Source organism: Scyliorhinus canicula, chromosome 16 (genome assembly GCF_902713615.1).
Source record: "Scyliorhinus canicula chromosome 16, sScyCan1.1, whole genome shotgun sequence".
NCBI classification, from domain to species: domain Eukaryota; kingdom Metazoa; phylum Chordata; class Chondrichthyes; order Carcharhiniformes; family Scyliorhinidae; genus Scyliorhinus; species Scyliorhinus canicula.
Genome location: NC_052161.1, coordinates 142,093,017 through 142,108,284, shown reverse-complemented (window position 1 = coordinate 142,108,284; position 15,268 = coordinate 142,093,017). Strand labels below are relative to the sequence as shown.

Here is a 15,268-nt window from a genome sequence, read left to right as displayed (position 1 = left end):
TTTTTTTTACAATGTACCCTGGCAGTGTCCTGTCCTTGGCTTATTGTCCTGCTGCTACTCTCCCCACCCACCTGTGTATGTCACTGTGTAACCTGCACTAAGATTAACCTGCATGTTTAAGCCAGTTTTGCTTGCAGACCTGCCACGGTGTAAGTAATGAAAATGCCTGTTGAGTTGTTTCATTGTTCGGAGCTTATGGGAGTTTGCAATGTCCAAGCATGGGAACAGGAAGAGTCCATCCAGCCCCATTCAGCACATTCAGGCATTTCGGTGAGATCACCCTGGCTGATCGGCCAAATACCCAGGGTGGGATTCTCCGCCCCCTTGGGATTCGCCGCCTCGCCAGCCGGCCAATGGGGTTTCCCATTGTAGGGAAGCCCCCTGCCGTCGGGGAAACCCCCGGGCTGCCGACACAACGGAGAATCCTGACAGTGGAGAATCAAACCCCCAATCTGCCACATATCCTCCAATATCTTTGGTTGTCAAAAATGTACCAAACTCCAGTTTAAAATTTACAGTTGATCTGGCATCAATTGTCACTTGTGGAAGAGAGTTCCCAACATCAACTACGTGTAGAACATGTTTTCCAATTCCACTCTTCAAAGGACAGACTAACTCTCATTTGTAGACTATACCTGGACTCCTGTTTCTCTCTCTCAACCCTATCTGGTCCCCTTAATATCTAGGAAACCTCGATCAGATCCTCCCATAACCTATTAAATTCTGTGATAGATGCCCGCTAGGTAGCAGCAGTGGGAACAGCACATTAATAAGCTGAAGCTAGGGCAGCACAGTGGTTAGCCCTGTTACCTCACAGCCGAGGTCCCGGGTTCGATCCCAGCTCTGGGTCACTGTCCAAAGATGTGCGGGTTAGGTGGATTGGCCATGCTAAATTGCCCGTAGTGTCCTAATAAATGTAAGGTTAAGGGGGGGGTTGTTGGGTTACGGGTATAGGGTGGATACGTGGGTTTGAGTAGGGTGATCATGGCTCGGCACAACATTGAGGGCCGAAGGGCCTGTTCTGTGCTGTACTGTTCTATGTTCTATGTCCGTGTGGAGTTTACACATTCTCCCCGTGTTTGCGTGGGTTTCGCCCCCACAACCCAAAGATGTGTAGGATAGGTGGATTGACCACGCTAAATTGCCCCTTAATTGGAAAAAATGAATTGGGTACAATAAATTTATATTTAAAATTTTTAAAAAATAAATAAGCTGAAGCTAATATACACAAACGTAGAGACAAGAAGAGAGTCTCCGTCTGCCTTGCATTTCCCACACAATTGCGATGCCTTGTGCAAAATGTGAAATGGAGACATTCCAATTCCTCCTGCAACCGTGTGATTTGCAGGAGATCATGGCACAGAAAGAGGCAAGTTTTGGTCCGCGAGAGATGGAGGGAACTTGAAAGTGAAAAAGTTACAAATTTTTTTTATAAACACACTTGTTGGGAAAGCGCAAAATAAGGAAGACACAAGGGGGAGATATATTGAGCTCGATAGGAATTTTCAGGGTTATGGGATGAAAGGATGATGGGGTTAGTGATGGTAAATGTTGACGCACAGATTGCTCGCGCTCTAATTGACTGATTTTTAAAAGAATTTCTAATTAAGGGGCAATTTAGCGTGGCCATTCCACCTACCCTGCACATTTTTGGGTTGTGGGGGTGAGACCCACATAGACACGGGGAGAATGTGCAAACTCCACACGGACAGTGACCCAGGGCTGGGATCGAACCTGGGACCTCGGCGCCGTGAGGCAGCAGCGCTAACCACTGCCCCACTGTGCCCCCGAGCTCTAATTGAATGATGGGCTGAATAGCCTCTCCTGTCCCTCTATTCCCCATTGAGCTAGAGACTAGGATGCCTGCAAAGAGGGTTTGTGTATGTTGTGTTGTTGTTGTGACATCTAGAGAATGGAAGTTCAAATCCTACCATGGCACTTTCAGAATTTGAATACTTCATAAACACTCGTAGGCAACATTTTCCAAGGCTATGGGGAAAGAGGCAGATGGGTGGGGTCACATTTGTTACCTCTTTTAAAGAGCTGGCACAGACACAACGTACCGAATGGCCACCTTTTGTACAATCCCAGTGTCGGGTGTAGAATTCTTTATTCTCAGAATAGTGGGTGGGTTGGGAAGGCACAGCCCCATTCTCACTCCTGGTTTCTGTTAATTGATCGTCGCTGGAGAACCTGCCTGTGTGGTCAGGATGGGCGAGCAGCTGGGACGTCCCCTTACGGGCATACCGCTGGGTGCCAACGCATACAAAGAACAAAGAGAAGTACAGCACAGGAACAGGCCCTTCGGCCCTCCAAGCCTGTGCCGACCATGCTGCCCGTCTAAACTAAAATCTTCTACACTTCCTGGGTCCGTATCCCTCTATTCCCATCCTATTCATGTATTTGTCAAGATGCCCCTTAAACGTCACTATCGTCCCTGCTTCCACCACCTCCTCCGGCAGCGAGTTCCAGGCACCCACTACCCTCTGTGTAAAGAACTTGCCTCGTACATCTCCTCTAAACCTTGCCCCTCGCACCTTAAACCTTTGCCCCCTAGTAATTGACCCCTCCACCCTGGGAAAAAGCCTCTGACTATCCAATGACGTGAACAATGACTCACTTGGTGGTTAGGTGCCAGGGGAAGGTTGGGACCTGTCGAATGCAGAACAAAGTGCTTCAGCAGAGGAGAAGATATGATTTAAGAACATGAGAAAAGGAGTGTTCAGCTCCTCCAGAGGATTCCCCTCCCTCACCTCTCCCCCGGCGTGTTCTGTAACAGCGTAGGGTTGTCAACTAGTGGCCAGCACTTGGATTTTCCATTCCCGCCATTGTCAACTGAGATTCCCTTGCCCCCACTGTAGAACCTGTGGCAGGGGTGCGCCGTTTGCCGGACAGTAAGATCCACAGCTCCCAGGGTGGACAGTTCCAAAACGTTACCATGGATTGTGGGGTGGGTGGGGGGGGGGGGGGGGGGGGGGGGGGAGGACTGCAAAAAAAAAAAAGACTCAGACTAAATAAATAGGTAAAATCAAGCTCAGTGACTGAAGTGAGCTGAGAATAAATGAGTGAGCGACAAGGCAGCGGAAGGTTCAATTATTTTAAAACCGTGAATTTTAAAACTCTTTAACGGAGTATCAGCTCCTGAAGAAATAGTTTAATGTTATTTTTAATTGTTTTAGTAATAAACTAATTCCGAATAAAATATTGAAATATATAAAGCAAGGAAGGAGCCAATGCTGATGTAATATTTTGCTCCAATAGTTGTCATTTAGGAAGAGCAAACACATCTATTTAGAGGACGAAAAGTGAGTCACTTTACCACAAATTATATCCCAAAATTAGACATCTGGAACTCTCTGCTCACAAAAAGGCTTGGTGTCAATGGAAAATTTCAAATTTTTGTTCAGTAACGATTATCAAGGGGCATAGACCCAGTGTGGGTAATGGGAATTGAAAAATAGAGCAGCCATGATCTTATTGAATGGCACAACAGTCTCACGGGGGCTGAATGGCCTCCTCCTGTTCATATGCTTATCCGAAAATTTCACTCCTTCCCTGTTAGCTACTTGTTTGTGACTGCAGCTGACACAGGACATTTATACCGTGAGACTGTTGTTGTGGAATCACTGCTGTGACTGATCACCTTTCATAAAATCGACAGGAAATTAGATGGAGAATGTTCTATAAAATAACTGGTCAGACATCATTTGCTTGGAATTTGTATCTGTTTACATCGTTTATATCCAGTTTAGGTTCCTGGCCAATCTAATCCACCTTCTTAATGTTAGTTTGTCATTTCTAATGTTTGAAAACATAGCTTTTTGGAGAGACTCTCCCCGTCTAAGTACATCTACTGTTGTCCCAGTGATCACGGTGAGGTGTGTCAACTAATTGGTGACTGTAGCAATGGAAGATTCTTTATTATTGTTTAATAATGAGACCAAATAAGACTCAGTGATAACGCCTGCTGGCTGCCACGACTCATTTATCTGGATTGGTGGTACAGTGGTTAGCACTGCTGCCTCTCCGCATCAGGGAGCCGGGTTCAATTCCAACCTCGGGTGACTGTGTCCCCATGTCTGCGTGGGTTTCCTCCAGGTGCTCCGGTTTCCTCCCACAGTCCAAAGATGTGCTGGTTAGGTGGATTGGTCATACTAAATTGCCCCTTGGCGTCCAAAGGTTAGGTGGGGCTATTGGGTTACGGGGATAGGGTGGAGGCGTGGCCTTAAGTAGGGTGCTCTTTCCAAGGGCCGGTGCGGACTGGATGGGCCGAATTACCTAATAATAAGTCTTATCTTTATTAGTGTCACAAGTAGGCTTACATTAACACTTCAATGAAGTTACTGTGAAAATCCCCTAGTCACCACACTCCAGCATCTGTTCGGGTACACAGAGGGAGAATTCAGAATGTCCAATTCACCCAAAAGCACGTCTTTCGGGATTTATGGGAGGAAACCGGAGCACCCGGAGGAAACCCACGCAGACAAGGGGAGAACGTGCAGACTCCGCACAGACAGTGACCCAAGCCAGGAATCAAACCTGGGACCCCGCCGCTGTGAAACAACAGTGCTAACCACTGTGCTACTTGGCCACCCAGGGATCAGAGAATCCCGCCACCAGCAAACGGCAAGAGAATTTTGCTATTTTTTTTTATTTCTCCAAATCAAATGAACTTGCAACCCTACATACAATAAGATGGAGGTTGGGTTTGAACCCTCCTATTGTTTTAATTCTGTTACGGACAGGGTCAGGAGAAAACTGAAACCCGGTTACCCTTTCTCTTCCCGTCTGCATTTTTGGAGAGGAAGGTGGATGTGTTTCTCAACTCCAGGGTTTGGGATCAATTTTTAAACAATCAGCAGTAAGATTTTGTGGGATTAAAGAAAGAGAATTATTTATTCGCACATTCATCCTGAAGGTCTAAACGCTATGTACATTTTTCAAGTTACAGACAAACAAATAGTTCACATGTTTGGCACATCGTAGGAAAACCAATAACCACAGTCCTGTTTAAGGTGGTGTTTTCACTCTGATAGGGTAGTTTAGATGTTTTCAATAGTTGTAATCATTATTGCAGATTCTTGTAGGATATCCTTTAAGGGATGGGAGTTCAGAAGGTCATGAATTTAGTCATTTGTAGTTTTTCTCAGCAGGAGGTCTAGTTTCTTTACAGTTGGACTTGGACAGGAATCAGACTGGAATATGTCTCCAGGATTAAAAGGCACAGTGTTGCTACTTTGTTCTGCAGCTGGTATTCTGTAGTGGATGTTCTTTGCAGACAGACCAGTTTCCCTCTGCTTCTTGGGATATAGATGTATTTTCTGTAGACAGTTTCAGTCACATGATAGCAGGTTTCAGTGCTTTCCATTGTCACCATAATGGATTGGAGTCAGGGTGATTGACATAACAATGAGGGAGTGATTTGATAACCCGTAAACATACCAGCTATGATTAGCTCACGAGAAAACCTTGTTTAATATTCCATCCTCACAGCTATAACACATCTGGCAACCATTTCTCTCTTTCATTTGAGCTGGTTCCTTTACACCTCAGAAACCAATTTGCATTTGAGAACTTTCCAAAGGCATTTTCAGACAGGAATTAATTATTTGTGCGGGAATTGTAAAAGTCAGCTGACAATTGACAGCCATATTAACAGTATTGTTAATGCCCCTTTTCAAATAAAAGGCAGTTCCTGACAATTCAGTACTGAATGAAGCCCACATTTAAAGTTTTGACTAGAACATGCCTCCATTGGGCATGACAATTGTGTGTATTTAAAAATGGCTAACTGAGCTACTCATTTCCTGTGTTGGTTCTAACTGCAAGTTGATGTACACACGATGCACTTGCAGATTAGTTTTAATTAATACACAAAGGAAAATATTGAGCTCTTTATTCTTTTTCACACATAAACTTGTGTTTTATTTCTCAGATCCATGGGCTTCCAAAGATTAATTACCCCATCTTCCCCAACCTTCCCCCTACTCTTCAAACAATGCTGTGGGATCATCTTTGACTACCTGAAGGGGCAGAGAGGGCTCAGCTAAAACTTCCAACAGTGTAGCACTCCCTCAATACTGCACTGACTATTGCAGTGTCACACTCCCTCAATACTGCACTGACTATTGCAGTATCACACTCCCTCAATACTGCACTGACTATTGCTGTGTCACACTCCCTCAATACTGCACTGACTATTGCTGTGTCACACTCCCTCAATACTGCACTATTGCAGTGTCACACTCCCTCAATACTGCACTGACTATTGCAGTGTCACACTCCCTCAATACTGCACTGACTATTGCAGTGGAACACTCCCTCAATACTGCACTGACTATTGCAGTGTAACACTCCCTCAATACTGCACTGACTATTGCAGTGTCACACTCCCTCAATACTGCACTGACTATTGCAGTGGAACACTCCCTCAATACTGCACTGACTATTGCAGTGTCACACTCCCTCAATACTGCACTGACTATTACAGTGTAACACTCCCTCAATACTGCACTAACTATTGCAGTGTAACACTCCCTCAATACTGCACTGACTATTGCAGTATCACACTCCCTCAATACTGCACTGACTATTGCAGTGTAACACTCCCTCAATACTGCACTGACTATTGCAGTATCACACTCCCTCAATACTGCACTGACTATTGCAGTGGAACACTCCCTCAATACTGCACTGACTATTGCAGTGTAACACTCCCTCAATACTGCACTGACTATTGCAGTGGAACACTCCCTCAATACTGCACTGACTATTACAGTGTAACACTCCCTCAATACTGCACTGACTATTGCAGTATCACACTCCCTCAATACTGCACTGACTATTGCAGTGGAACACTCCCTCAATACTGCACTGACTATTGCAGTGTAACACTCCCTCAATACTGCACTGACTATTGCTGTGTCACACTCCCTCAATACTGCACTATTGCAGTGTCACACTCCCTCAATACTGCACTGACTATTGCAGTGTAACACTCCCTCAATACTGCACTGACTATTGCAGTGTAACACTCCCTCAATACTGCACTGACTATTGCAGTGTCACACTCCCTCAATACTGCACTGACTATTGCAGTGGAACACTCCCTCAATACTGCACTGACTATTGCAGTGTAACACTCCCTCAATACTGCAGTATCACACTCCCTCAATACTGCACTGACTATTACAGTGTAACACTCCCTCAATACTGCACTAACTATTGCAGTGTAACACTCCCTCAATACTGCACTGACTATTGCAGTGTAACACTCCCTCAATACTGCAGTATCACACTCCCTCAATACTGCACTGACTATTACAGTGTAACACTCCCTCAATACTGCACTAACTATTGCAGTGTAACACTCCCTCAATACTGCACTGACTATTGCAGTATCACACTCCCTCAATACTGCACTGACTATTGCTGTGTCACACTCCCTCAATACTGCACTGACTATTGCAGTGTAACACTCCCTCAATACTGCACTGACTATTGCTGTATCACACTCCCTCTATACTGCACTGACTATTGCAGTATCACACTCCCTCAATACTGCACTGACTATTGCTGTGTCACACTCCCTCAATACTGCACTGACTATTGCAGTGTAACACTCCCTCAATACTGCACTGACTATTGCTGTATCACACTCCCTCAATACTGCACTGACTATTGCAGTATCACACTCCCTCAATACTGCACTGACTATTGCTGTGTCACACTCCCTCAATACTGCACTGACTATTGCTGTGTCACACTCCCTCAATACTGCACTGACTATTGCAGTGTAACACTCCCTCAATACTGCACTGACTATTGCAGTGTAACACTCCCTCAATACTGCACTGACTATTGCAGTGTAACACTCCCTCAATACTGCACTGACTATTGCAGTGTAACACTCCCTCAATACTGCACTGACTATTGCAGTGTAACACTCCCTCAATACTGCACTAACTATTGCAGTGTCACACTCCCTCAATACTGCACTGACTATTGCAGTGTAACACTCCCTCAATACTGCACTAACTATTGCAGTGTAACACTCCCTCAATACTGCACTAACTATTGCAGTATCACACTCCCTCAATACTGCACTAACTATTGCAGTATCACACTCCCTCAATACTGCACTAACTATTGCAGTATCACACTCCCTCAATACTGCACTAACTATTGCAGTATCACACTCCCTCAATACTGCACTAACTATTGCAGTGTAACACTCCCTCAATACTGCACTAACTATTGCAGTATCACACTCCCTCAATACTGCACTGACTATTGCAGTGTAACACTCCCTCAATACTGCACTGACTATTGCAGTGTAACACTCCCTCAATACTGCACTGACTATTGCAGTGTAACACTCCCTCAATACTGCACTGACTATTGCAGTGTAACACTCCCTCAATACTGCACTGACTATTGCAGTGTAACACTCCCTCAATACTGCACTGACTATTGCAGTGTCACACTCCCTCAATACTGCACTGACTATTGCAGTGTAACACTCCCTCAATACTGCACTGACTATTGCAGTGTAACACTCCCTCAATACTGCACTGACTATTGCAGTGTAACACTCCCTCAATACTGCACTGACTATTGCAGTGTAACACTCCCTCAATACTGCACTGACTATTGCAGTGTAACACTCCCTCAATACTGCACTGACTATTGCAGTGTAACACTCCCTCAATACTGCACTGACTATTGCAGTGTAACACTCCCTCAATACTGCACTGACTATTGCAGTGTAACACTCCCTCAATACTGCACTGACTATTGCAGTGTAACACTCCCTCAATACTGCGCTGATGTTTTGTCCAACAATCTTCTGCTCCGAAGACAAATCCGCATTTACTGATGTTCAAATGTTAACAGCACGAATAAGAGTTTAATTACAATTTGAGAAAATGTCCCCCTCAGCGACTCGGTATTAAATACGTCATTTAGAAGGACTATTAGAAGCCCCATTTGGAGAGGGACCAACCCAGATTTAGTCAGTCATCCATGATTCCATGATCTCGGCTAGATCCCTGCGTTAGTCCAGGGTGTGTGTGTGTGTCTGCGCTTGCGTGCTGGCCTGTGTGTGTCTGCGCTTGCGTGCTGGCCTGCGCGTGTGTGTGTGTCTGCGCTTGCGTGCTGGCCTGTGCGTGGTTGTGTGTCTGCGCTTGCGTGCTGGCCTGCGCGTGGGTGTGTGTCTGCGCTTGCGTGCTGGCCTGCGCGTGGGTGTGTGTCTGCGCTTGCGTGCTGGCCTGCGCGTGTGTGTGTCTGCACTTGCGTGCTGGCCTGTGTGTGTCTGCGCTTGCGTGCTGGCCTGCGTGTGTGTGTGTGTCTGCGCTTGCGTGCTGGCCTGCGTGTGTGTGTGTGTGTGTGTGTGCGCGTGCGTGCTGGCCTGCGTGTGTGTGTGTGTGTGTGTCTGCGCGTGCGTGCTGGCCTGCATGTATGTGTGTCTGCGCGTGCGTGCTGGCCCGTGTGTGTGTGTCTGCGCTTGCGTGCTGGCCTGCGTGTGTGTGTGTGTCTGCGCTTGCGTGCTGGCCTGCGTGTGTGTGTGTGTGTGTGTGTGTGTGCAGGGCCGGCTCAAGGTACCGGCAACTCGGGCAGTCGCCATGTGCTAGGGGGCGCCATTAAGGAGTGCGGGTCCCGCGCATGTGCAGTTGGGCAGGTGCCAACCAGCGCATGCGCGGTGGCCGCCCTCCCTCAGGCCACCCCGCACAAACATGGCGGATGGATCCAGGCTCGCCGGTGGTCACTCCTGCCCCGCATGTGTGTGTGTCTGCGCTTGCATGCTGGCCTGCCTGCGTGCGTGCTGGCCTGCGTGTGTGTGTGTGTGTGTGTGTCTGCGCTTGCGTGCTGGCCTACGTGTGTGTGTGTGTGTCTGCGCGTGCATGCTGGCCTGCATGTGTGTATGTCTGCGCTTGCGTGCTGGCCTGCCTGCGTGCGTGCTGGCCTGCGTGTGTGTGTGTGTGCGTGTGTGTCTGCGCGTGCGTGCTGGCCTGCGTGTGTGTGTGTGTGTCTGCGCGTGCGTGCTGGCCTGCATGTATGTGTGTCTGCGCGTGTGTGCTGGCCTGCATGTGTGTGTGTCTGCGCGTGCGTGCTGGCCTGCATGTGTGTGTGTCTGCGCTTGCATGCTGGCCTGCCTGCGTGCGTGCTGGCCTGCGTGTGTGTGTGTGTGTGTCTGCGCGTGCGTGCTGGCCTGCGTGTGTGTGTGTGTGTCTGCGCGTGCGTGCTGGCCTGCGTGTGTGTGTGTGTGTCTGCGCGTGCATGCTGGCCTGCGTGTGTGTGTGTGTGTGTGTCTGCGCGTGCGTGCTGGCCTGCGTGTGTGTGTGTGTGTGTGTGTGTGTCTGCGCGTGCGTGCTGGCCTGCGTGTGTGTGTGTCTGCGCGTGCATGCTGGCCTGCGTGTGTGTGTGTGTGTCTGCGCGTGCGTGCTGGCCTGCGTGTGTGTGTGTGTGTGTCTGCGCGTGCGTGCTGGCATGCGTGTGTGTGTGTGTGTGTGTCTGCGCGTGCGTGCTGGCCTGCGTGTGTGTGTGTCTGCGCGTGCGTGCTGGCCTGCCTGCGTCTGACCCTGCCAACATTTACTGATTACTGAGTTCACAGGAACAATGGTCCCTGACAAAAGCATCCGAGAACTGCTGTGACTCATTGAATTATGTCTGAACATGCGTCAGTACCTTCAGAGAGTTGGGAAAAGGATCAAATTGGAAAGGAGACAGAAGCTATGAAATAGTCTCTCTTGATAAGACCATTGATTGATGATCCCCGATAAGACAACATAACTTTACTGGGGAAGATGTCTAGTGTTTCAGTGGCTAACCAGGGTCTCCCAAGTATCAATATTGTTGAGATTGTGTTAACAGCAGCTGAAGCGAAACTGTAAAGTGTTGCTTCCATTATTTATAGCACTGGGCATTGTCACTATTTTAAGAAAAGGCTTCAGATGAACTGGATGGCTGGGGAGGGTTACCCCCACGCACGTTGGGCTGTATGCCAGGAAGGGGTTGAGAGGAAACCATACCTGACCATCCTGTATTAAAGCCACCAGGTGCTTCGTTTGGCAGCCACTAGCAGAAATCTAGGGAAACATTCTCATGGGTCCTTTAGGAATGTTTGATGCTGGGAGAGCTAACCCACGTAAGATGCATAGGATTGTTCCTGTTTTCCTGTTTTATAGGTCGGCCGTTCTTCTTTGTTGATTGAAAATTTGGCGAAACAAAAGCAGCAGCAGGCACCCGTCCAGCTAACAGATAAACTGCCCCAGCCGAATACCACTGACTCCGAGATGGATGATCTCAGTCAGCAAGGTTTGTCTTCACCAACAGTACCTTTTGATGTTGCCTCATGTGACAGGACTGTGCAGTAATCTGGACACAAGAAAGCATTCTGAGCTTAGTTTTAGGCAGAGGTTTCTTTCATTACATTATGCATCGTTTCCATTTAATTTCGATAATGTCCCATTGGCGATGGCTCTCAGGGGGTCGGCAGAGGGGCGGGGGATAATGAGGGGACAGAGGGAGCATCGGGTGTCACTCTATGCCGATGACCTCTTGATGTATGTTTCGGATCCGTTGGAGAGTATGGGAAGGATTATGGGTCTGTTGGGGCGGTTTGGAGGGTTCTCGGGATACAAGTTGAATGTCGGGAAAAGCGAGGTATTCCCGGTGAATGAGCTGGCACAGCGGGCTGATTTAGGGGGAATGCCATTTACGGTAGCGAGGGATAGGTTTAGGTACTTGGGGATTCAGGTAGCGAGGGAATGGACAGGGGTCCATAAGTGGAACTTAACAAAGCTGGTGGAGGAGGCCGGGGAGGATCTTAAGAGGTGGGATACACGGCACTTAATGTTGGCAGGGAGGATCCAAGTGGTGAAAATGAATATTGAATCTTTCTGCACTCCCTCTAAAGCCTTCACATCTTTCTGCCAAGGTTTTTGTTTATCTTTCAAGCTCTCCCGATCTTTATACCAAGGCCTTTTTTCAGAAAGTGGACACAATCACCTCTGACTTTGTATGGACGGGGAAGGACAGGCGCCGGAATGTGGCGACTAGGGGCTTTTCACAGTAACTTCATTGAAGCCTACTCGTGACAATAAGCGATTTTCATTTTCATTTTCAGGTGCCGAGGGTGGGGAGGACCCTGCTACAGAGGCAGAGGCAGCAGGGGGTGGGTGGGGGGTTGGCGTTGCCGAACCTGCTTCATTATTATTGGGCGAGAATGTGGGCAAGATGGGGCGGTGGTGGGAAGGAGAAGGGGTAGAGGGGGTTAGGATGGAGGAGGAATCTTGTAAGGGGTCTAGTTTGAGGGCTATGGTGATGGCAGCGTTGCCAATGGCTCCGAGTAGGTATTCAAGGAGCCCAGTGATGCAGTCCACAGTGAAGATATGGAATAAGTTGAAGAGGCATTTTAGGGTGGAACGAATGTTTGTGCTAACACCGCTGTGTGAGAATCCTGAGTTTGAGCCGGGGGGGGGGGAGGGGGGATGGATAATGTATACAGGAGGTGGAGCGAAGTAGGGCTGGTCAAGGCAAGGGATCTATATTCAGAGGGAGGGTTCGCCAGTCTGGAGGAGCTAAGGGAGAGGGTAGAGCTGCCGAGGGGGAGTGAGTTCAGTTCGGGCAGCACGGTAACACAAGTGGTTAGCACTGTGGCTTCACAGCGCCAGGGTCCCAGGTTTGATTCCCAGCTTGGGTCACTGTCTGTGCAGAGTCTGCACGTTCTCCCCATGTCTGCGTGGGTTTCCTCCGGGTGCTCCGGTTTCCTCCCACAGTCCAAAGACGTGCAGGTTCGGTGGATTGGCCATGGTAAATTGTTTTTGTGACCAAAAGAAAGTTAGGAGGGGTTATTGGGTTACGGGGATAGGGTGGACGTGAGGGCTTAAGTGAGTCGGTGCAGACTCGATGGGCCGAATTGCCTCCTTCTGCACTAAATGTTCTATGTGTCTGCAGATTAGGTACTTTGCGCGAAAGGTCTGGAAGGAGTTCCCTAGGTTGCCGGGATACACCCTGCTGGAGCGACTGCTGCTCCCGGATGTGGAAGGGGAGGGAAGAATTGGGGACATGTACAAGTGGTTGGGGGAGCAGGGAGGCGAGTGGGTAGTGAAGATCAAAGAGAAATGGGAAGCGGAGTTGGGAATGGAGATCAATTGGGGAGTATGGAGTGAGGCACTGCGAAGGGTAAACGGGATCTCCTCTTGTGCAAGGATGAGCCTGATACAGTTTAAGGTGGTGCACAGGGTGCATATGACTCGGGCGAGAATGAGTGGGTTCTTTCAGGGGTAGCAGATGAGTGTGAGAGGTGTGGGCGGGGGCCAGCGAATCACGCACACGTTTTGGGGTTGTGAAAAATTGGGAAGATTCTGGGCGGGAGTCTTCGCGGTCTTAGCCAGGATAGTAGAGGAGGAGGTGGACCCGGACCCTTTCATGGCGATATTTTGGGGTCTCGGAGAAGCTGGAGCTCATGAAGAGGAGGAAGGCCGATGTCTTGGCCTTCGCCTCTCTGATTGCACAGCGGCGAGTCTTGCTGGAGTGGCGGTCGGCATCGCCACCAGGGGGTAGCGGTTTGGTTGGGTGACCTGTATGACTTCCTGCAAATAGAGAAGATAAAGTTAGAGAAGATGAGTTAAGGGACTCTTCAGAGGGATTTGAGGAAAGGTGGGGGATGTTTGTGACCGTGTTTGAGGGGCTGTTCGTCATGGGAGAGGTGAAAAAGGGGAAAAATCTGAAAAGTCTGTATAGTTGATTGTAGGGAAGTATGTTTCCCCGGGGTGTTTGTTCACTGTTACCTGTTTTTGATGCATGTTTTGATAAAATACATTTTTAAAAAATAATTTCTATAATGTCTAAAACTTGGATACTGCCTTGATTTAGCATCTGGAGAGAGAGACTATGTGAAAAATCTACATGCAACCTTCTTTCACGACTAGCCTCAATCTTGTTTTTCTTCCTCCGTTGACTGGTCAGCTGCACTGTCACAGTATCTTTTTTAATGTTGGCATTGCAATCCTGCCGGTTTTAAAAAACATTTTATCATTATAGTTTCAGGATAGGAAGTACTGGTACACAAGAGATGTGGAAGAGCTAGGGATCCTTTTTACCAATTCCCACTCCGCCTGGATGAGCTTCATTGATGCCCTGATTCCCAATCTGCAAATATGAATAATTTATCGGAGCACATTTGTGACTGGGAATGTGCACTGCTCCCACTCTATGTTCTGGCTTTTCAGAAAGTGAGCACATAAAGCTACGGGCTTAGAATCCATAGAATCCTTACAGTGCAGAAGGAGACCATTCGGCCCATCAAGTCTGCACCGACCCTCCAAAAGAGCACCCTACCTCGGTCCTGCCCTCATCCTATCCCCGTAACCCGACCTAACCTTTTGGACACTAAGGGGCAATTTAGCATGGCCAATCCACTTAACCTGCACATAGAACATAGAACAGTACAGCACAGAACAGGCCCTTCAGCCCTCGATGTTGTGCCGAGCAATGATCACCCTACTCAAACCCACGTATCCACTCTATACCCGTAACCCAACAACCCCCCCCCCCCCCCCCACCTTACTTTTTTAGGACACTACGGGCAATTTAGCATGGCCAATCCACCTAACCCGCACATCTTTGGACTGTGAGAGGAAACCGGAGCACCCGGAGGAAACCCACGCACAAACGGGGAGGACGTGCAGACTCCGCACAGACTGTGACCCAGCCGGGAACTGAACCTGGGACCCTGGAGCGGTGAAGCATTTATGCTAACCACCATGCTACTGTGCTGCTTAAAGGCCGATCTTTGGATTGTGGGAGGAAACCCATGCAGACACTGGAGAACGTGCAGACTCCGCACAGACAATGACCCAAGCCGGGAATTGAACCTGGGACCGTGGTGTTGTGAAGCCATAGTGCTAACCACTGTGCTGCCCATTGTTTCATTGTTGGAACTGAAATTCTTCACATGAGGATTGAATTGATTGTGCCTCTATTTTGAGTTTTGGGAGATGGAGTAAGAGGTTGAAAAGTTGGATGTAAGACAAGGTCACTCACACCAGAGGTGCCTGCTGGGGAAATGCTTCATCAGCAGGAACTTCCACAACTCGCACAAACATGCCTTGCCAGTGGCTGAAAAGATGACCCTCAAATATTATACTCTTTCCAAACCTCCTCAGGCAACATCATTAGTGGAGAACGCAGATTCAGTCTCTCTGTGATTGGACGTCTCTCCATCGAATTCCTCACTTTGTTGAAATTGTGATTAACTCCGCGC

The 15,268-nt window shown here is 48.3% G+C and overlaps 1 protein-coding gene across 1 annotated transcript in view; it reads left to right on the top strand.

The window, feature by feature from the left end:
• The window catches only part of LOC119951066 (polyhomeotic-like protein 2), a 313,199-nt gene that overhangs the window by 280,343 nt on the left and 17,588 nt on the right, over window positions 1-15,268 (top strand). The window contains exon 11 of the mRNA XM_038774103.1: window positions 11,187-11,316. Coding sequence (XP_038630031.1) covers window positions 11,187-11,316 — 130 coding nt within the window. The remainder of the gene's footprint in view (window positions 1-11,186; window positions 11,317-15,268) is intronic.